Genomic DNA, 22,510 nt, shown 5'->3' with positions numbered 1-22,510 from the left:
ACTGAATTTTCATATTATATTCGGTATTTATTTTTTTATCATACTTTTAAAATACAGTTAAGGAGTCAACCCCCGTAATGTCTTGGTTCACGAGTTGGGTCAAATGATCAGGGCCACTGAGGTTAATTGAAATTTTTTATTGTGCAGGAAGTTAAAAAGACATTATTTGATAAAACAAATAATGGTAAAAACAAATCAACAGGTGGTAGCATTATTTTCCTCTAACTAATTGCTTGATTTTTTATTTAGCTAAAAAGTAAAAATGATATTATTTTGATAAAAAAATAATAAGGATAAAAAATTAATTCAATTATGATCTTTTTTTTTATTGGTCATTCTTTGTTTTGGATTCTTTTGTTTTTTTAGTTTCATCCCTTTCTATTTGAATTTGTTTTATTTATATATCAAATATGGTAATCATTGTCTTAATTGCTGTTTTTTTTTTGTTTCTTTTCTTTTAATTTTTTCCCTCGACATTTTATTTTATCTTGTTTTTTTTTCTAGATTTAGTACTTATTTTTTAATTGCTCTTTTTTAATCCTTTTCTCAATTGTTTTTTCTTTCAATTTTTTCAATTGGTATTTTATTTCATTTGTTTTTTAATCCAATATTGGCTCTCGTTTTTTTAATTATCTTTTTTATTCTTTTTATTTTATTTATCGATGAAGTCCCTCATTATTTTTTTTCATTAATTTTTATACAAGGTTTGGTCCTCCTTGTTTTGATTACTATTAGTTTTCTTTTTAATTTTTTGATGGTTAATAGATTTGTTCAAGATTTTTTTTGCTATTCTGTTTAGTTATCTTGGTTTGATGACTAAAGCTGCTTATTTTTAAAATTAACTCGATTTAACTTAATTTTTTTTATTTTTTTCTTTTGAGATTATCTCGAATCACTAGTTAATTAAATTAACCTAAATTCACTCAGGTTATATCATCGTGTGAATAATTTTTTTATGTTATAAAAGAATTGACTCTCCCCAAAGTGTAGCGTGGGAAAAAATATCCAGTTTGTGTATTTCTTGCACTATCCCTCCTGTTGCTCTAACCTTCCTGCTGCTCTAACCTTCTGTGTGCACCCCCAAATTGAAGAAGTCTCGGCAACAAGGGCATTAAAAATAATCCAACTGATGGTCTCAATTTATCTTCTTCAGCAAATATCGGAATTGTCAGACCGCAATCTTCAGCTCAAGGTTTTCATAAAATCTGGTTACAGGAACAAATAAAATTATGGACAAGCAACCTGATTTTTACATATCTTATGGAGGAAAATACAGAACCTGAGTGGAGGATACCAGCTGCACAAAAGCAAATGGTCCAGAGCTAGTGGCAAGTCTCAATGGACCTTCTCTCGTGAGAGTCCAGCAGGAAAAAATACGAATTTTCAGATCCCAATATCAGGCTCAGCAGTAGCTGATAAAGCTTAAAGGCTCATAAAACAAATTTTAATGATTGCTATTAAGGATTTATAGGCTGCAAAAGAACAAAGCTCGGCCCACCATTTGCCCTTCGAGTGTGTTTACGAAGGTCACATGACTCAGATTCCTCCCCTTTTCTAGTCAAGTAGTCTTCCAACTAGTTGGCATTTGCATCTGCCACCATTGTTGCCGCTTTATAGGAGTGGCCCATTCTTGCGCACACTCGCCTTCAATTTCAACATTTGGCTCAAACCAAAAACCGAGGAAGAGAGCTCTTGAGGACGTGGCTTTGCGGAGAAAAGAACTTGCACTCGGTTCGAACTTCTATACCTGTTCATTGGGTTTGGGTTTGCAGAGTATTCAATAAACCCAGAAATTAGTCCATATTATCCGTAAGCTAATTCAGACATCTCGGATTATCTAAACAAAAAAAACCAAGGAAGAGAACAAATACTGATTTTACGGATAATCTTTCCTGGAAAAATCACAACAATTAAACTTACGAAACTCAGAGTGATTTCTTTAAAAAAATCTCAATAAAATTAAACACTACTCCAAAGAAAATGAGGTTTATCAAATACCATATTCACCCAATCAAAGAAAAACCAAATAGACTACATATATATATAAAAAAATACTAGCACAACATGACTCGACATAAAAAAGGACTTCGATCAGCGTACAAGAAAACCTCCCCCAGCGTCTTCAGTGATCAAAGCCAAGGGTTAGGCAACAATGGACTTCTTAACACCCTCCATGCCACTCCATAGCAATAAGGCCAAAATATCAAGCATGGCTGACCAGGTAACAATGTTGCTATAGTACCTTCCTGACCCCCTTCTTATCGGACGCTGTAGTATAGACTGACCTGTTAGGCACATCTTTGACCACAATGGACTCTATACCAGACTGTAACAAGTACCGAGGTGCCGAGACCAGACCCAACTTGACCCCGACATATTTGTCACCCCAACCAAGAACTGCTTCACCATTCCAAATTCCTGGGGCAAACCAATTAAGCAAAACTCAAGACTTCCAAACAAAAGTAATATTACTTGGTGCACAAGATCATTCGTATTCAATGCCACCAGACTACAAGTGAAATTATACTCAGAGCTTTGAGATTCATGGGCAATTCAAGCTTTACTAACCTCACAAATTCAGATACTATTGTGTATATTTAAGACTTGAAAGCAAGTATTTTAAATACCTTCAGCTAAAAGTTGAATCCACCAGATGGAACTTGAACACCATTCCCACCAAACTGAAATCCTTGCTGGGCACCATCACCTGAAGGCAAAGTCTCGTCGTCTTCTTCCAACCAATAAGTCTCAAGAATCTTGACTGCCTTCTCATATATCTCATTGTTGTCATGACTCTGTAGATTTTCAATCTTTTCTAGTCCCTCGGCATCATCTATCATCTGGGCATAGAAATTAGCATCTCCACTGTTCCCCAAATTCTTCTCCGCTTCCCCAACCTTCAGAATGTTCTCTAATCCTTCAAGAGATACAGTTACAATCCTTGGATCAGGGGATACAAGAAGATCACACAATGGTTTAATACATCCCTGACTGACCAAAAACCTGTCATCCAAAAACAGCCAATCACTTTTCTGCCAAGAGAACCAGAGAACATTCAACAAACAAGTAGTAATGTTTTAGAACAGAAGAATAACATACTTAATTTGCTCGTGAGTGCCACCCGAAGTAGCATTAGACACAGCCCAAGCAGCTTCTTTCTTTATATCAAACTCCGCATTTTGAAGTAAATTAACGAGTGGGCCAATTAAACCATTCTCAATAACAGCCTAGATAATTTAGAAAAGAAAAGAGTAAAAATCCAGAGGTACTTGAAGCATTCAATCTTACATAGAAGGATGAAGATCACAAGTGCAAATGAAGATAGCAATGCAGATCATTCCAGTAAATAAATTCAGAACCCCAATTAGAAGAGCCCAGAGTTCTTCTAAGAGGACTGACAGAATCAAACAAGAAACAACTTAACAGGGCTTAAAACATGAACTTCCGAGTCATGCAAGCTCACCTGGATCTGCTCCTTGTTTCCAGCAGTGATGTTTGAGATAGTCCAGCAAGCTTCTTTCTTGATGCTCTTTTTATGATTATGAGTCAGCAGGCTTAGAAGGCATGGGAGTGCACCAGTGGTAATTATGCACTGCAAAGGAGAGACGTGACAGAGTTAGGTATAAGAAAATCAACATTTCAAGCAATAAAAAGATGTCATCGTCTGAAAAGCAAGATCATTAGCATAGTTGCAACAAACCAGAGAGAGGGAGATAGATTTTGCTATGACAATTCCAAGCAATTTTTCCATGCTCTCACTGCAGAGCTCCTAATTACTTACGGGTATTTCTTGTTACATGCCTTGCCTTTACATTTTTCCTTATCAAGGGAATTGTATTTTTTTTAGTTTAAGAGAGATAATTCATTTTCAACTATCGTGGTCAAGTACAATGACAAGAGTTGATGCAACCACTGGGCATAAAGCATGTGCTGTTCTGGGATGATTTATGTGGCTCGGTGTCTGGTACGAAGGTATTTAACACAAATGCATGAATAAATTCAAAAATTTAGATGACAGCATTAATCATGCAGAAACACCCATAACATGTGTTCTAACACTATATATGGATGGGAACATAAGACAGGAGGGCAGTAAAGAGTTTTTAAAGGAAGGGGCAAGCTAAATAAGGGTCAGGTAGTTACCGTTTAAATGAAGGTAGGAAGGGGACAAGAATACAGTGCTAGAGTCTAGTAGAAGGATAGTAGGAGAGGACTACAAGAAAACAAGTTGGTGAGACCACATCCTGCCTCATTTAGCCAGACAAGAAGATGAGAATTACAGTTTACCTATACAAGTGGAATCGTATCTATTGTTTTCTAAAAGGTGTCGGATTGACAATTAATATTAAAAAAAGTCATAATTTTTACTATTTGGAGAGGACTGGGGGTCTTACAGCCAAATTCCTTTCCTTCCCTTCACCAAAAAAGCTCCCAACAAGTTTCAAAGGTTATTCCCCTCCCCTCATTTTTTCCCCTTTAATCCATCATATCCAGAAATAGCTGGCAACAATACCTCCTTGTGCAATAGCACAGATCTCATAATCAACAATGGCCACGGGATCCTATTAAACCTCTAACTAGGGGTGCGCATTTTCGGTTCGGTTCAATTTTCACTTAACAAAACATAACCAAACCATGTTTTTTTTTTAGATTCAGAACCAAACCAAATAGAACCGAAAAAAATTTCAAACCAACCAGTTTCGGTTCGGCCCGCTTCGGTTTATTGTGTTAAAAAACCAGAAAAACCTTTTGGGAAGATATAAGATAAAGCACCAAATAACTTGATAATAAAAAATCAATAGGGAAAATTGTACAAAATCTAACCATATAAAAGCCAAAGCCCGGCAATTTGAAAACTTGAACAAATCAGTGTGCCATCAAACCAAGAACAATGACCCATCAATAAAACCAGTTGATAAACCAAAGCCCAAAGAATTGAAAACTTGAACAAATCAGTGTGACATCAAACCAAGCACAATTACCCATCAAAAAAACCAATTGACAAACCACAAACATATATGAAATTAAAGCAAACACCCAGTTGTAACAAAAGTTACCAAACAGAACCCCATAAAACAACACTCAACTCAATTACCTTGAATCCTAACTGGAGGCACTAAAAACATTAAAAAATAACACAAATCAATCAATCAAAACAAAACCCATGAAAAAAAGACGCAGTAAAACACACAATACAACCATGCATTGATCGATTATCACAAACAAATAAAACCCAAAAAAAAGAGAAGAAAACAAAAACCCTTAGGAGAACAGAGGCGCAGAGGGACAAAAGTAAAGAGAAGAGAAGATGAGAATAAAGAGAGGAGAGAAACAGAAATAAAAGAAGTAGAAAGATTTGGTGGTGTTTGTTATAACAAGTTTAGAGAGAAAAAGAAAGTTAGGGTTTGAGCAGTGTTATCAAAGGTGAAAAGCGCTAAAAGGAACCAAGCCTGTAAAATGTCTGAGGCCTTAGGCGCACGCCTAAATGAACCACAACAATATGCTATAGAAAACAATTATAATATTATATTATATTATATAAATCTAATATATATCTTCTCAATTAAGATTAGGTCATTAGAAAATCAAAAGAAAATATAATATACCATAACATAATCGTATAAAGTTATATTTTTCACCATTAAAACAAAATAAATAATTTAAAGTAGTAAGTAGCCAAATCGATGAAAAAGCAAACTTAAATATCACCATCATTACTCAAAAACATCTTCATCCATTCTTTCTTGTTCAGAGGCAACGCAAAGTGTGGCTAGTGTTTCTCTTCAAGTGTCCTTCCTCCTTGATTGTATGTCTCCCATTTTAATGTTTGTTTATTCTTTTTTACTCTAATCTTTGTTTTTTTTACAAAAATACCAATAAGTTGTTTCTTGTGGTAAATTAAAAAATGGACAAAAAGGTGCTTGCCTTAACACCTAGCGCCCACGACTCACCAGGCAACGCTTTATAAATTCATTGCCATAGGCTAGAGACAGACTAGTACCAGTAATAGTCTCGTTAAAAAACCAGAGAACAAGATAATTGGAGAAAGCTTGAGAGGGGACTGCTGAGACAGATTAAGTGAAAGCTTGGGGGGGGGGGGGGGGGGTATGATTTAGCTCCTAGGGTTAGAAGAGAGTTTAATATATATATATATATATATATATAATAGCTGGGATTTTTTCAACTCGGTTTAGTACTGTTGAACCGGTCCAGTTCAATCAATTTTTTTTTCTAATCGGTTAATTCAGTTATTTTTTTTTGGTTTTCTTAGTTTTTATGCTCACCCCTACCTCTAACATGGTTATATTTCAATTTTTTTAATAGTTGTCTGGTTTGTTCATCCAGTATTTAGCTTCTTCAGTCTTTATAGCAAACCTCTAACATGGTCATATTTTCCATCATGATGCAGAAGCATCAATATTGATGTTATTTGTGGAAAAAAAAAAAAGAATCCATGCAAACTATGTTATAACATTGATTCAGATCAATAACTTCTAGAAAAAAAAAGGTCAGATGGATGCGGTCATGAAAGGCACTTCTGCTGTTGCACAAAGGATGGAACAAACAAACAAAAAGCCAGAAGCGCCTTTACCTGGGTCTGCATATCATCCCCTGTCACAATATTTCCAACTGTGCGGAGGGCAGGAACAAGCACTGAAGGAGAAGGATGGCTGAAACAATTCATGTATGAAGGATCATGTTTTTTATATGTATTTGTATGCAGATAATGAGATACAAGAAAATATTAAACCAATCAATCAATAGAATGCTGCACTCACAGGAGGAGCTCCACAAGTCGTGGACAGACACCTGCCTCAATAACAGCTTGGATTTTATCATCTGTACCATCAGAAAGATAAGAGAGTGCCCAGCAAGAATCAGTTAGGACTTCTTCATCAGTTGAATGTACAAGACGTTCAAGTGCAGGAAGGGCCGGCCTCACCTGCCCAACAAATTTCACAAGTTAAAAACCTTTTAACTTTCCACAACATCCATTGCCAAAAACTTGTGATGCCCAATCAATGCACGGAATCTGACAATAACCTGCTCGAATGGAGGCTGTGGCTTGCCCCTGCAGAAGTTTGATAGTGTCCACGTAGCATTCCTCAGCATTGAAAGCTTTGCATGCTCATTCAACTGTGCCAGCAATGGAATCAAGGCTCCGTGGCTGAGCACAAGATCACGGCACTTAGGGGAGTCACCAGCAACATTTCCCAATGCCCACACAGCCTGAAATTTAACCAGCAAATATATTCAAATCATAGACTCTCTTCCATGTGCACATTATATAATCACAATTCCCGCAAACTAGGTAACTAAAATTCAAAGACATACCTGCTCCCTAACATCATCACTGGGAGAACCGAGAAGCTTGACAAATATTGGAACTGCACCATGATCAATTACCACCTTAGTGTTCTCTGAAGTTCCAGAGGCAATGTTTGTGAGAGCCCAAGCAGCCTCAAACTACACAAGTTCCAAGACATGACACAAACACTTCACGACCCCATTCCAATTCAAACAAATCAGCAAACACATACCATCACAATATCATAGAAACACGCACCTGAAGCTGAGGGAAATCCTCCCTAACAAGAAACTCAACAAATCGTGGAACAACCCCAGCTTGTATAACTTCCTCTATCGGAGGACTCCTCTCTGCCAATAACAATAGCAACCCCTCCATAAATAACCAATCTTTACTAATAGAAACAAAAAGCTTAAGCAAAAGAAAAGGAACCCAAAACAATACCAATCGAAAGCAGTTTCCGAAACTGAGTAGTTGATTCAAGCTGCAAATTGCCATCCTCGGACCAAACACCAGCCACCATCGAAGGCAAACTCTCTAACTGCAAAAGTTTACAAATAGAAAAAAAAATCGAAACCCTAATCAACAAAACACCTAACACCCGACAAGAACCACTGTTCAAAAATACATAACATGCGAGTATAGTGAAGTTACCTTCTTTTCCACATTAGAAGAAGAGAGAAGAGCGGGAGGGAACTGTTGTGCCTGGAGACCTTCGCGTCGCTTCTTTAGCAAACTCTCTTCACGCTTGTTCTTGCGGATCTCCACCATATTGTCCTCTCTTCTCCGGCGACCTTCATCGGCGTCGACTGCGACTTTGTATCGGTTCCGGCGAACCTCGGTTCTCGCGCTAGGTCTCAACGACATGGTTGATTGATGATAATTTGAAAACCCTAATTTAAAAAAAAAAACAAAACAAATGGGGAATCAGAGAGAGTGTGTGCGCGTGTTTTTTAATTTTGAGAGTGAAGAAGGCGAAGAGCGGGGCTTTACACTTTATAGTGTTTGCAAAATGGGAAGGGTTTGTGGCTATTTACAGTGGTGTATTTTATTAACTTATTTTAATTTTAATTTCTATCTATCTGTTTTTATTTTTTACTTACATATTTATTTCAAAGAATTCAAAATGAAGTTAAGAATATATGATAAACTCTAAGTTCATCACTCCTATTATCTACAAACACATTTATTTAAATAGGTTTTTAAAAGCTAGATATCATGTTTTATTTAAAATAATTAGTAGCAAAAACTAGATACACTCACACCCTGACACGTATATTTTTTTAAAACGGAAAAAAAAATTCTTACTTGAAGGGATAAATTGCAGCTTACTAGAAATTGGATTGTCAAAAAAATATTTCTTAATCAAATAAATTTTTTTTAGAGCATTTTCAATGCAAAAAGCTAAATTAAAAAATTAAATTGATAAAATAACTTTTGAAATAATATAAATATAATTTTTTTTGATTATGTGCATTTCAATGGTAAAAAACAATTTAGAAAAGCCATTTATATTTTAATATATTTCATGTTAAATTCATTTTTATATAATTATATAACTAATTTAGATATTTTATATATAATATAATTATGATATTATTAATTATATAATTAATATGAGTAATTTATAAAAATAATATAAAATTTAATGAAATAATATGAAAGTTAAAAGATATAATTTAAAATTAAACTTAAAATTTATTTATATGAATATTTTTAATTTTCAGTTTTATATGTTACTGTTAAAAATTTAATTTTTTAAAAGTAAATTCAAATTCAAATTTTGAAAAAAACCATCAATATTGGAGAGTGTAAAAGAAGCGCACGTTCAATGTCTAGTAATTTTATAGTTTACATACATGTAAATTAATAACAAGCATTGCATCCTACTTGTTTTAACATTACAATTTGACTATTTTTTGGAACTAAAAGAGGATTGATATACTAGTTTAATTGCATTTTCAACAAAACAAAATATAATTAACCTCAAATTAAAATAGACAATCAAAAATAAATTTTAAATATGTCACTCTATATTTTTATCAATATCAGCTACTATTATTACTTCCTCTTAATTTTGTCGAAAATAACAACATAAATAAAAATTGTTTTCCTTAACCCATATAAAAAACATAAAATAACAAAGAAATAAAAATCATCACAAATATCAAATTAAAAACAAAAAATCTACAAAATCAAGAGATATTAAAGAGAAAATATAAAAAGCTTTTAAATAAACATACATTTTAATTTCAACTAATTAACATAATTGATGTTATTAATTAACTAGAAAATAATTGATTCTTGTTTTTCTAAATTTGAGAGAAGAGTAAGGCACAATATAAGATTTAAAAAAAAACAAGTTTTTTTCCTTGCTTTTAAAGAAAAAAAAAACATTGTTGACCAATGGCTATAAAAATAGTTGTTGGCAACGTTAATTTCATTTTAGCTATTCTACAGAAACCTATAGAAATAGCTCTTCCCAAATTGAATAGCCATTTTGGCTTCTCTTTTGCCTGCTGTGTTGGAATTGTAAAATAAAGAAACAAAAGTTAAAAAGACACGTTTTTAAATTTACCTCTCCATTTGCCTCTCCGGTTGGAGATCCTCTTACATGTTTATAGAATATAAAATGAATTAATACTACTAAGCTTACCTTTAGAATACAAAAATATTTGCATAAATATCATATATCTTCTTCCTTATTTCTAGAATACAGTTTCAAATTTTGAAACTTAGCCTCTCTCTTTGTTTACTGAAAAGTAATTTCTTTTTGAAAAATGATTTTCTTATAAAATAAATTCAGGAAAAGTGAATTATTTTTCGATGTTTGATAGTGTCATAAAAAATAAGTTGGAAAATATTTTCCAGTGTTTGGTTATGCCATGGAAAATGAGCTGGAAAATAACTTATTAATATTTTTTTCAAGTTTACTAAAAAAATGAGGAACAAATCTTACAAATTAAAAAGTTGAATGAGAATGAAATTGAAAAAAAATCTAATTTCATAAATTATCTCAAATAAAATAATAACAATCAAAATAATGAAGATCAAATCTAACAGATAAAAAAAATCAAAAGATGATGAAATTAAAATAATAATAATAACAATTTTGTAAATTATTTCAAACAAAATAAGTAACAATCAAAAGAATAAGGATCAAATTTGATAGATAAAAAATTTCAATTAAAAAAATAATAAAAGAAAAGTAAATAATAATTATAAAAATAAGGACCAAAGTTAATATAAAAATCAAATTAAATCAAATTCTAAGGGGTGAAATTGAAAGAAAAAAAAAGATTCAAAACAAAATATATAGCAATCAAAAGTTGGAGGGCCAAATTTGTTATAATCAGTAAATAGTATAATATTTTTAAATTTTTCACAACTTCTGGAAAGTATTTTCCGCCCAAAATAAAAGGAAAACACTTTTCTGAAAATCAAGCCAAACTTTTTTTTAACTGAAAAATATTTTCTGTTGATCAATTTTTCTAATAGCAAACAAATACTAGAAAGTCTGGAAAATAATTTTCAGGAAATCACATTATGCCAAACAAACGAGGCCTTGAAAATAGTGATTTTTGATTTTGTTTACATTCATTACATAATAATATAAATAATATGCAAGTTTTTAAAAACTTTTTATATTGACAATTCATTCAATAATGTATATAGTATGAAAAAATAGAAATGTATTACATTTTAGAAACATGTTACATTGACAATTCATTGAAAGAACTTATTTTAGTATTTGCTTGTCCTATTAAAAAATATGTTATTTTTAAAATAGTTTTTTATGGAAAGTTAATTATTGAAGTTATTTATTTTTTAATATTTAATAGTGTCTATAAAATGAGTTAGAAAATAACTTATTAGTGTTTTATTTTTTTCAAGTTTATTAGAAGAATGAAACTAAAACTGACAAATAAAAAAATTGAAGGAAGATATAATTGACAAACAAAATCTAATTTTATAAATTATTTTTTAAAAAATAAATAGTAATAAAAAAACGAGTATCAAATCTAAGAGATAAAAAATTTAAAGAAGATGAAATAAAAAAAATCATAAATTATTTAAAATAAAAAAGGATAGTTACAAAAAAACCTCTTATAGTTTGATATAGATTTCACTTTCCCTATATACTTTTATAAATTACACTTTGCATCGAGGTTGTCATAATCCAATTTTGGATCCTCTAAATTTTTTTACAAAAAGTGTATATTTTTCTTTTTTTATTAAAAAAATCCCAAAAAACAAAAAATATAAAATTCAAAATTATTTTCGGGACACAAGGATATAAGCTTTTGAGCTGTAAAAGACCAAAACACTAGAAAAATAGTCAAATTCAGATGTTTTAACAAGATAGAATGAATAAATGAAGGAAATTGAGGTTGAAATCCAAACTTGACCAAAATTTAAACAATTAATTAAGTCTAAGGACTTCATTAAACTCTTAACATGTTTAATTGACTTATTTAAGGACTTAATTGAAGAGGAATTAAGTTTGAAAGTCAATTGGACAAAAATTAAAAGAATTAATTAAGTTCAAGGACTTAATTAAACTTCTAATGGTTTTTGTGGATTCAACCAAGGACTCAATTGAAGAAAAATCAAGTTTAAAGGCCTATTTTAGAACAATTTGCAAAGATTAAAATATTAGGGACACAATCGAAACTTTGAAATGCTAAATTAGTGCAATTAGAAGTTTAATTGAAAGAAATTTGAAGTATGAAGTTCAATTGAGGACTATATTAAAGAAATTCAAAACCAATGACCACTTTATAAAAAACACTAAAACTTAAGGGTCCAATTGAAGAAGGCTAAGGGTGAAATTACAAGGAATCCAAAAGATTAGGGTTGATTGGGGGTTCCATTGCAAAGTGCCAAAGGTTCAAGGACCAAAATAAAAAATGCTATAATTTCACTATTCATTGTCTTCTTCCCTTAAAATAAAAGAAAAATGATGTCCAATTATCTACCTTTCAACCTTAATTTTCCCCTCATAGCTTTACCATACCATACAAATCTTATGTCAACCCATACTATGATATTTTTACTTCATTCTAAACTAAAAATTCAAGCTTTTATTGCATTAAAAACACATACAAATTCTCTTCCAAAAACACTACTCAATAGTGCTCTGCCTGCAAAAACAACAGTGCATCCTCCCTTATTAGTTGCAGAGCTAGATTTAATGAATGACTAAGATCTATTCCTCAACATCAAGAGTCAAGATCCTATCAACCCATGAGCCATAGAGCCTCTTCATTTCTCCTATAAAACCCTAACCTAGACAGCTAGAGGGGAAGGAGATGAGTACTGCAATAAACATCATCTCTCAACCATTACTACAACAACCTTCTCCTTATTTTTCTTAGCCTAAAACCAACAAAACCCAGTCGCCAACCAACATTAGCCCATCACTTCACCTAAAACAACCTGCAACCACCCGAATAATAAAAGTTATCGTGAGCTCTCTTTATTTGCCCTAACTCTTAACAAAGATAGCCGTTTTAACACCATGGTATGCCTCCCACCAGCCACCATTCCAAAAAGGACACCCGTTGTGTGCCTCCACACCAACCTCCTCCAAAATCCAAAACCACCAAAATCATTGGTCCTCACTCAGACCAAAAATCAAGAAAAACAAAAAGACCCAGCAGCTCTTTACCCTTCCCTCTCAGTTTTCACCATTACCAGTGTCGCACATGGGCGACGTCATGACTAGCGTCCTCTCTAAGATTTGGAAATCAAGAAATAGGAAAGATAATGATTTTTTATCTTTTATCCGTGGAAAGATGGAATAAGAGTCGCTACCTAGTATTTTGATCACTATAAATCCTAACTGGTTTTAGAGATCGGACATGAGGACTGGTTGCATAAAGAGAAGATATTAACACTAAAAATACGTCCTACCTAAGGTAAGTTGCATTGTTTAATTGTTTGATATAACTAAGGTATTGTTGTGTTTTCTAATAGTTGGTTTGTCTAAAGTTTAAGAAAAGTTTTTTTCGGTAAGGAGATTCTTATCTTATCGGGTAAAACTTAACCATTCTAATATCAAAGAAAAAGAAGAACTAACTCTTATTTAATACTAGAAATGCGTCATACGTATAAGCTCGTAATCATTAATATTAAAAGAAAACAATTTTTTTTGTATTTTTGAAATATTGGCCTAGTTTCCATGGCTTTAATAAACTGGTTATTAAAACTCAAAATACATCCTAATACATATTTTTTGAATTTTTTGTTGTATGAAAATATGATATGAAAATTTCTTATAAGCTTGAGAGACTTGATTGTATGCATGAAACAAGACATTTTTTTGTTGTTTTTCTATATAATTTTTTGCAATATTTTAGAGAAAATCGGGTATTTTAATATTAGATTTGTATCTTTACATCACAAATTTTTTGAAAGGTTTTTATTGAAATTATATATAGATATATTATACAATTGGGATGTGCCCGACCCAATTATATGGTTTGAGCCCACCCTAGTTAGGCCGAGATTCGGCCCAAAAGAAACTAGGTTGAGGTTGGGCTAACGGGGTTGGGCCGATGTCGGTCCAAAAACAAGAGTTGGGCTAATTTCAGCCCAACAGACCTTATTCTAGGGGGAACTAGGCCAAACCCGACCCACATATTTTGGTCTGGGTCGACACTGGTCTGGCCCAGGAACAATGGCTCTCCATTGTTCATGTAGCTTAAATAGTGGAGATGGTTGGGCAAAGAAAAATAAGAAGGAGAAAGAGAGGTTGACTTAATGGTGGTGGTGTTGTCATTGACGATGACTCTCAGTGGTGTTGTTATGGTGGCAATGGGGAGGAATGGTGGCAGCAGTTGTAGTTTTTCTTCTTCTCTGTGCATAGACACAAACTTCTTCTTTTTCTTTCTTTTTTTCTTTGTTTTTTTCTTTTCTCTTCTCTCTTCTCTCTTTCTCTTCTATTTTGTTTCTTTTTCCCTCTTTGTTTTTTTTTCCTTTTCTTTCATTCCTCTTCTCTGTTCATTTTTTCTAGTTCTCCCATGTTTTTTTCCTTTCTTTTCTCTTTTGTTGCGGTCTCTTTCCTTCTTTTTTTCTCTCCCCCTAATTCTCTCTCTTTCTTGTCGTTGTTTTTTTTTTCTTCGTCTTTTTTATATGGGGACCCAAAAATGAGTAACAATAACCAATCTCTTTCCTTTTCCACCATTAAGAAAAAGAACCACAACTGATAGCCACACCCATAGTCACGAACAACCCTAATTTCACTGTCAAAGACACACAAATTATTAGTATCCCCTTCATCTTTCCACTACCAACAGTTCCCTCTCACCATGACTTTTTTTAATTGCCCCAAGAAACGGTTAATAGTCAACCACCTTTTCCCCGTCATTTTTCCTTAAGACAACAATGACAACATAGTCCCTACCATTGAAAACCACAACCTCTCTTTTCCTGGTGGTTGTTAAACACAACTCAGCTATACCCAGCCACAGCCTGCAGTCTGTGATCCTCAACCTTCTCCTCCTTTTCAACCAAACCAAATCACTCAAACCCAAAACAACATGACCCATATATATTCCCCCTTACCAAACCAAACCATCAAAACTCAAAATCAACAGGCCACAAACTCGATGTTGTTGTTGACCCTACCAGTCCTTCCCACTGTTACCAGTAGGACCTATCTCCTTCCATCACACGTTTCCCCTTGTTAATTGTTGAAATAACTAGAAAGGAGAAGAGAAAAACCGAGAAACAAATATGTGAATAAGAAAAAAAAGAGATGAAAGCAAACTATTTGTGTTGATTCTCTCTTATAGGTATTTGGTGAGAGCCACCGTAGTGCAATAAGAAAGAGATAAAAAAGATGTTTTAGATCCACCCGTTTCTTGGTTTAACTCGCGACGATACGTGGATCCATGCGCCGTCACTATTCAATTGGTCTTCCAGTGTCGACTTTAGTATATCCTGGACATTTCAAACGCCTTGGAAGATTGATCTATAAACCCAAACCATTTTTGGTTAAATTGATATAAATTGTGAAATTTAGGAGAAATTGTGTATATTTTTGGACTGTTTGGATATTATTTGACGTGAATTTATGTGTATTTCTGGTTTAATAATTTGTGTTGAATTGTGAGTTTATTTTTTGGGTTGTGATTGTTTTTTGGACATTAAATATTGGTTCATGATTTATGTTTGGGTGTATATTGATTTATTTGAATTAGTATGGAATTTGAACGAAGAAGGTGAAATTAATAAATTTTATGTAGATGTTTGGCATTGATCGGTTTTGAGTTGATGAACGATAACTTGTTTTGATTTAATATCATGGTTAAAATAGCTTTGATAAAACATTTTATTTGTGTCTTGCCAAACACTATCTTCAATTGATTTTTAATAAATTTTTAATTTTTGAAAGATCATTTTACAATTAATTTCGAATTCCCCACTTTTTTTTACCCTCACACATTTAATATTTAGAATTGTGACTTACACGTGAGACATATTTTTGGTATTAATCAAATCGGTTCCCTTTCATTAAAAAAAAACAAAAAACAATCTTTCTTTTAAAAATACTATTTTTATTTTAGATTGCATATGACCAAGTTTCTCAAGAATTAAAAAAAATCACATTTGCATAAATAATAAAAATAAAAATATATGGCATGATTTATTTTTTTTAAAATACAAAAAATTCAAGAAAAATAGTTTTGTTTACATCTTTGCATGCATTTTTTGTTATTTAGTAACTAGTTTATTACACCATTGAGAACTTCATCTACTTTTCAAAAATACAAAAAACAATTATTTTGTTTTCTTTTAATATATAAAATTATGAACTTATAAGTAAGACGTACTTCTAATATTGAATGAAAAATATTTTTCTTTTATTTATATGTTTTAACATTAAAACAATTACATTTTAACTTGATAAGAGAAGGATATCCTCATCGAGGAGAACTTTTTTAAAACTTTAGACAAACTAACTATTAGAAAACACAACAATACCTTATTTTATATTAGAAAAACAAACAATGCAGTTCACTTTATGTAAGGTGTACTAGGGATGATACGTCTTTCCTATTCACAACCAGTTTCTTTATCTAGACTTTAAAACCAATTAAGGTTCTTAGTGACTAAAATATTAGTTGGCGACTTCATCCTTCTTTTACTGATAAAAAATAAGAATTCCTTATTCTTTCTCCCATCACCAGAAAGATCCCAATCCGAGAGGACAATCACTACAATGCTACACACATGCGACACCAGTCAAAGATAGAATAAAAAACAAATAAAATGACAAAAATGCCCTTCTATATAATTTAATGTGCAAGACCTAACATTATCTAGGAGTTAGTATTTTTTGTTCGGTTTGGTTTTGGATTAAAAAAACTAACCAAACCAAAATTTATATTTTTTAAAATTATAAACCAAACCGTATCGACCAATTTAGTTTGGTTTAGTTTTTTTCTTTTAAAATCGACTGGACCTGTTTCAATTTAATCAGGTTTTTTTTTTATCTTGTTTTGGGTTTATCTAGACTATGACCCCGAGATGTCTTGGGCATTTTTGTTGCTTTTATTTTTTATGGCTCTAACTTGATAATTGCATAGGATAAATACTCTTTGGAAATCAAGTTATATATTTTTTGAATAAATTTTGTTTTTTATTCATTAATTTTTTTAATGATATACAAATATAAATAAATTTAAAAAATAATTTTCAAAAAACCAGTTTTCATTAAATAAAACGATGCATTAGTTGATGGAGCTTCATTTTTGTTAGTTAATATAAAACACTTTACATTCACAATTCATTAAAAAAAACATATTTAGCGTAAGAATTATAGAAAACTTCCGGCAAAGAATTTTTTTATACCATCTATCCAATTGAAATTCCATAGATCTTTAGCATGTATGAAATTATTGTGTTTAGAATGCACAAGAACAAGAAGTAAATTAATACTTCTAGGTTGGATAACAGGAAGAAATTAATACTGCGTGATATGGGTATCCGACTTACATGTGGATATCCAAATTTGTTTTAATTTGTGTTTAAATATTCATTAATCTTGTTTTAAGAACAAAATCTAATCATTAAGTTTGAGACTGGTAGAGAGTGTTGTTATAATTATTTTTTAAAATATTTTTTATTTAAAAATATATTAAAATAATATATTTTTTATTTTAAAAAAATTATTTTTGATATCAATATATCAAAATAATTTAAAAATATCAAAATATATTAATTTAAAATAAAAAAATTTATTTTTTTAAAAAAATATTTTTAAAATATAAAATCTATTTTTAAAATACAAAAACAAACCACTTCTATGCGTCTCCACACACACCATAACTAAGTGACTCGCATGAGAAAGGGCGTGGTCAACACGGATATTGTCCTCTATCTACTCAACAGGAGTGGGGACTAGAGTCTATCGAACAAGAGAATGTTCTCAACATGAACTGAGACCCTTTCAACGTTTTTTAAAACGAAGACTAATCAAGTTAAAAGTAATGAGGGATAAGAAAGTTTTCCCTTTTCTACTCTTTTATGCTCTCAAGCAATATAAAGAATGCGAGGATCGATGGATGATTTGCCTTCTATCACTGTTATTTTGGATTCAAACAGAAAAGATACATTAATCTGAATACAAATGATTCAAACAAATTTCAGCATTGATTCATGGAATTTGATCCTCGAAAACTCAAGAAAACTTTACGAGGGCAGATAGGCAGTTTATTATGAAATGTCAAAACAATAAGTAAATATTGGCAGTTGGAGGATTGATAGGGGAAACACGCAACGACAAAGACTCTCAGCAGCCAAAAGACCTCTCTCTCTCTCTCTCTCTCTCTCTCTGGGTCAAAAGAAGTACAAAGGACAGACTAACTACCACAAAACCATGTAATCTTAAAACAATCGTTCCGTTCTTTTCCTTAGTATTTTTATTTTTTATTCCTATTATTTTAGTCTTTAGAAAGAAACAAAAAACCACCGCCTGTATTTCTGCTACGTGATAAATATACAAGGACAAAGTTGTTGGAAGATTTATACTGAATTTGTTTGAAGAACGAGGAAGCAGAGAATTTGGCCGAGGTAAACGTCCGTGACAAGTGTTCATCTTATCATCAAAAAGGTGAATCTCTCTCTCTTTGTACTTGTGTGCTTGCTTGTCTGTAAGGAAGTGAATATCAAAATTACGTACACAGATGATGATGATGATGATCCTTCCAGGATTTCTGCAGGGTTTTGTTCTTGTTTCTTCATCTTTCTTCTTTTGACATTTCTTCGTTATTTGAATTGATTGATCATTCAAGGAATTTGCAGTTTGTCGATTATCCTAGTTTTTCTGTTCTATGTAATCAGTGGCTACTTCTCTGATTGTTTTCTCTGATTGTTTTTCTTGTACTCCTATCTTGGATTCTTGCTTCTTTTGTTTTATCAGGGTAAGTTCCTTCTTGTTCCTTTTGATCAATGAAGCTTCTTGAGGGAAAAAATACAAAGAACGTGCAGTTGCTGCCTCTATGCTACAAAACCAGTGGACTAGACTTTAGGCTAATAATCTTTCAACTGATTCCTGCATGATGCATCATCCTGAGAAGTAGAAATGAGGAATATAAAATGTAATTTTATATTTCCCTGAAATTTGACACTTCAATTTTGAATGTGAAAGTTAATTAGATTGATGCAGCCAATGTTGAACATTATTTTGAATACACAGAGCATCATCCAATTGGAATTGAAGCACTAGCAGCACCATCGTAATTGCTTTCTAGTCCTTCAAATCTATGGCAATGATACTAGCCTAGTTACATCTTTCAAGGACATACCCCCCTACATATGCAAGCTCAATTTGTTTTTCAGGTGACCAGGGGGCATCTTTGAAGAGAGAATGACGAGTTGCTTCGGCTGTTGCAAGGATGATGATATCCATGAAGCATCCAAAACTGGACCATTTGTGCCAAACCACACATCAAGTAAATCCATGATCCCTAACTACCTTATTTTTCACTCATTTTTTTGCTCTTTGACGAAACTGTGGAGAGATGCTGATCATATATATTGCACGATTCACATTTTCCATTTATCAGCATGCTTAGCTTTTTTATCAAGTTATTAGCACCAAGATTTTGGATCTACATGTTATCCAATACAGGCATATCATGCACGTATTGGCATCGTGCCAATCCTTTCCTTCCTAATTTCTCTCTTTTCCATCTTCCATGGCTTCTAGTTTTAATGATATGAGTTGAAATTTGAATAGCTGTTTCGTATGCAGACAATACTGCTGCTAATCGCGTGAAGGAGCCTGTATCAAATAATGTGCAGACTGTAAACATTCAACCTATAGCTGTCCCTGCCATTTCAGTGGATGAACTCAAGGAAATGACTGGTTATTTTAGTACTGGTGCTGTAATTGGCGAGGGTTCTTCTGGAAGAGTTTACTATGCTGTTCTGAAAAGTGGTCAAGCAGCAGCTATCAAAAAGCTGGATTCAAGCAAGCAATCAGACCAAGAATTTCTAGCGCAGGTTAGGCATATGCACAGAAGTGATTGTGTTCAACTATGCTATATAGTATGCGGCTTCCTGAATAAGATTTCATCCCTTGGCACATGCCTTTGTAGGTCTCTATGGTCTCAAGATTAAAACATGCACATGTTCTTGAGCTCGTTGGTTACTGCGTTGATGGCCCTCTCCGTGTCCTTGCATATGAACATGCTTCTCAAGGATCCCTTCATGATATTCTACATGGTAAACAATACCAAGGCATTATTCCTGTTTCCTATTCAGAAAGCTGCTTATGAACATCTTAGCTTGGAGTAACCTGGGATATTGCAGTGTGTATATTCCATGGAAAGTAGGAAGTAACTCATCCAAAGTCAAATCTTTGGGATGGAATTATTTGATCAGTAATTTTCATCTCTTTGGTAATACAAAAATGTTCTTCAATTTGGGTTATACAGGAAAGAAAGGTGCTAAAGGAACAGAGCCAGGTCCTCCTCTATCATGGGCACAAAGAGTGAAAATTGCAGTTGGAGCAGCAAGAGGACTGGAATATCTCCATGAAAAGGCAGAGCGTCATATTATCCACAACCTTGACATTAAATCAAGCAATGTGCTAATTTTTGATGATGATGTTGCTAAGATTGCTGATTTCGATTTGTCAAATCAAGCCCCTGACATGGCTGCACGTCTTTATTCCACTCGTGTTCTTGGAAACTTCGGTTATCATGCTCCAGAGTAAGCCTCTGTTCTCATATTTATGAACCTTAGGCTTTGCTTTGGTACCCAACCCATCACAGTGATAAAATGGAAAATCTTTGTGGTGAGCCCTCTCTTAATGTTGAGATTGTTAACCATGCTGAAATTTGCCTGTTTAATGCCAGGTATACAATGACTGGACAGCTTAGTTCAAAGAGTAATATTTACAGCTTTGGTGTCATCCTGCTGGAACTCTTAACTGGCCGTAAACCTGTTGATCATACACTACCACGAGGACAGCAGAGCCTTGTGACATGGGTAATACCCTTATCTGGTTCTGATTTTTACTGCTCTTGTGCTTCAATTTTCTGGTTTGGTAGATTTGCAAGCATCGTTATAGCTGATCACTAGAACAATTCTGTGTTGCATTAGGCCACACCGAAGCTGAGTGAAGATAAGGTGAAGCAATGCATTGATCCTAAATTAGATGGGAAATTCCATCCTAGAGCAGCTGCTAAGGTATATAACTTCTGTAATATTCTGGATTTTTTAATTTGCATCATTTGCTTGTGGAATGTTTAATAGATTTTCGTTATGTGCTGTAAACAGTTTTCTGCTGTTGCTGCCTTATGTGTGCAATACGAAGCTGATTTTCGACCAAATATGAGCATAGTAGTGACAGCTCTTCAGCCTCTTCTGAAATATCAATCTGTTCCCGATCCAGTGAAACACTAAGCGTTGTGAATTCGCCTTGACCTCAAAATCTTCTTTTATAGAGTATGTTGTTGTAATTGCGGCTGTGGAACGCCTGTACTGTGTAATCCATTGCGTTTACTCCATTAGTGGCCATTGGTACCGTGGTTGATGATGCGTTTTGCCCCAACCACAATTTATAATTCTTGAGTTAAAAAAGTTAATGTCTGATTTAGAGGTGGGTCTCATTAGAAAATAAATTCATACCGCAAGTTTTGTTAAAGCTAAAAATTGCTGTTTTTTTGTTATTTTTACCAGCATTCTGCACCATTTATCTTTTTAATGCTAAAATTATCATTTATACAGAGTTTAATTTAGAGAGCGTGTGGAAGTTGTTAGGAATAGAAGGAAGAAATTAGGTGTTCCTGTAATTAAAATCTGCTATGTGGCAAAATAATCATGATAAAAGTGTGTCAAAATGAACACTAAAAATTCTATTTTTTTATTTTTAATTATATTTTATTTAAAAAATTAGTGTTTAATATTATTTAATGACACTATATAAATTAAAAGGAGATTGCATGATTACATAGCATTTACAGAATTTGATTGTAATCCTAACTTTATTTATAATGATATTTTATCTGATTTTATTGCACGCTAAAAAAACCATAAAAACTATGGTGATGGAATTGTAGATAGTTTAATGTAATAATACAAAATATTTTATATAAAGTATTATTTTTATTTCATGATGTAATAACAGTAGTTAAATTTATAATATTTAAATTAAAAACCATCAATATTATAATATATATATATATATATATATATATATATATATTAGTTATTTTATAACCTCAATTTAAAAAACATTCTTAACCAAATACTTGGTTTGGAGATGTGATGGTTTTTTTTCTAAAGATACAACACCTTTTAAGCACAAACCATATCTTTAAAAACTAAAAAAATATGATTTTTAATAAAAAAAAGAACACAAACTACCTCCTATTCAAACACACACTAAATTAGTTTTTGTTCGATCTCAATCTCAACCACAATTTTAACAAATATATATAAATATTAAACCACCTTTAACTAAAAATATCTTTTATAAAATAATTTTTTTCAAATTATAATCATAAAAGTTATCACAATACCAAAGAGACATTAGACTTTGATTCATAGACATGCAACCAATATTGTAAATTTGTAATCCTATAGCCTTCCACTATCACCTTTTCTTTTCAATACTTGTTCAATATTGTACAGGTATTGAGGTTACCTGCCACATTCATGATCTGCTCACAAAACTTTGTC

At 32.4% G+C, this 22,510-nt stretch overlaps 2 protein-coding genes across 4 annotated transcripts; one reads left to right on the top strand and one right to left on the bottom strand.

Annotated features, from left to right (window-relative positions):
• Positions 1-1,111: 1,111 nt before the first annotated feature.
• Positions 1,112-8,287, bottom strand: LOC133697231 (importin subunit alpha-2-like). 2 transcript variants are annotated; one of them, XM_062119671.1, is made up of 11 exons: positions 7,964-8,287; positions 7,754-7,850; positions 7,568-7,659; positions 7,336-7,467; positions 7,045-7,230; positions 6,780-6,943; positions 6,593-6,671; positions 3,464-3,592; positions 3,100-3,227; positions 2,628-3,003; positions 1,112-1,747 (listed from the first exon to the last, which is right to left on the bottom strand). In XM_062119671.1, the coding sequence occupies exons 1-10, from the start codon at positions 8,174-8,176 to the stop codon at positions 2,634-2,636; spliced, it is 1,590 nt and encodes a 529-aa protein (XP_061975655.1). In that variant the 5' UTR covers positions 8,177-8,287; the 3' UTR covers positions 1,112-1,747; positions 2,628-2,633. The 2 variants fall into 2 exon arrangements, with proteins under 2 accessions (XP_061975655.1, XP_061975654.1); XM_062119670.1 differs by lacking the exon at positions 1,112-1,747 and adding an exon at positions 1,935-2,418.
• A 9,830-nt stretch (positions 8,288-18,117) lies between these two features.
• Positions 18,118-21,336, top strand: LOC133696649 (pto-interacting protein 1-like). 2 transcript variants are annotated; one of them, XM_062118890.1, is made up of 8 exons: positions 18,118-18,431; positions 19,160-19,272; positions 19,560-19,825; positions 19,921-20,047; positions 20,260-20,536; positions 20,683-20,815; positions 20,930-21,016; positions 21,107-21,336. In XM_062118890.1, exons 2-8 carry the CDS (start codon positions 19,188-19,190, stop codon positions 21,230-21,232), a joined length of 1,101 nt encoding a protein of 366 aa, XP_061974874.1. In that variant the 5' UTR covers positions 18,118-18,431; positions 19,160-19,187; the 3' UTR covers positions 21,233-21,336. The 2 variants fall into 2 exon arrangements, with proteins under 2 accessions (XP_061974874.1, XP_061974875.1); XM_062118891.1 differs by having other exon boundaries at positions 18,121-18,431; positions 19,575-19,825.
• The last annotated feature ends 1,174 nt before the right edge of the window (positions 21,337-22,510 follow it).

Source organism: Populus nigra, chromosome 6 (assembly GCF_951802175.1).
Source record: "Populus nigra chromosome 6, ddPopNigr1.1, whole genome shotgun sequence".
NCBI lineage: Eukaryota > Viridiplantae > Streptophyta > Magnoliopsida > Malpighiales > Salicaceae > Populus > Populus nigra.
The sequence above is the reverse complement of the archived record's forward strand: the minus strand, read 5'-3'. Positions and strand labels throughout refer to the sequence as shown.

Bases quoted from the DNA above. Each gene is read 5' to 3' on its own strand.
- LOC133697231 (XM_062119671.1), bottom strand. From the start codon at position 8,176: ATGTCGTTGAGACCTAGCGCGAGAACCGAGGTTCGCCGGAACCGATAC. The intron at 7,660-7,753 runs GTATTGTTTTGG...TGTTATTGGCAG, and splicing joins TCGGAAACTGCTTTCGATTG to AGAGGAGTCCTCCGATAGAG. The intron at 7,468-7,567 runs GTGCGTGTTTCT...GAACTTGTGTAG, and splicing joins AGGATTTCCCTCAGCTTCAG to TTTGAGGCTGCTTGGGCTCT.
- LOC133696649 (XM_062118890.1), top strand. From the start codon at position 19,188: ATGACGAGTTGCTTCGGCTGTTGCAAGGATGATGATATCCATGAAGCA. The intron at 20,537-20,682 runs GTAAGCCTCTGT...GTTTAATGCCAG, and splicing joins TTCGGTTATCATGCTCCAGA to GTATACAATGACTGGACAGC. The intron at 21,017-21,106 runs GTATATAACTTC...TGCTGTAAACAG, and splicing joins ATCCTAGAGCAGCTGCTAAG to TTTTCTGCTGTTGCTGCCTT.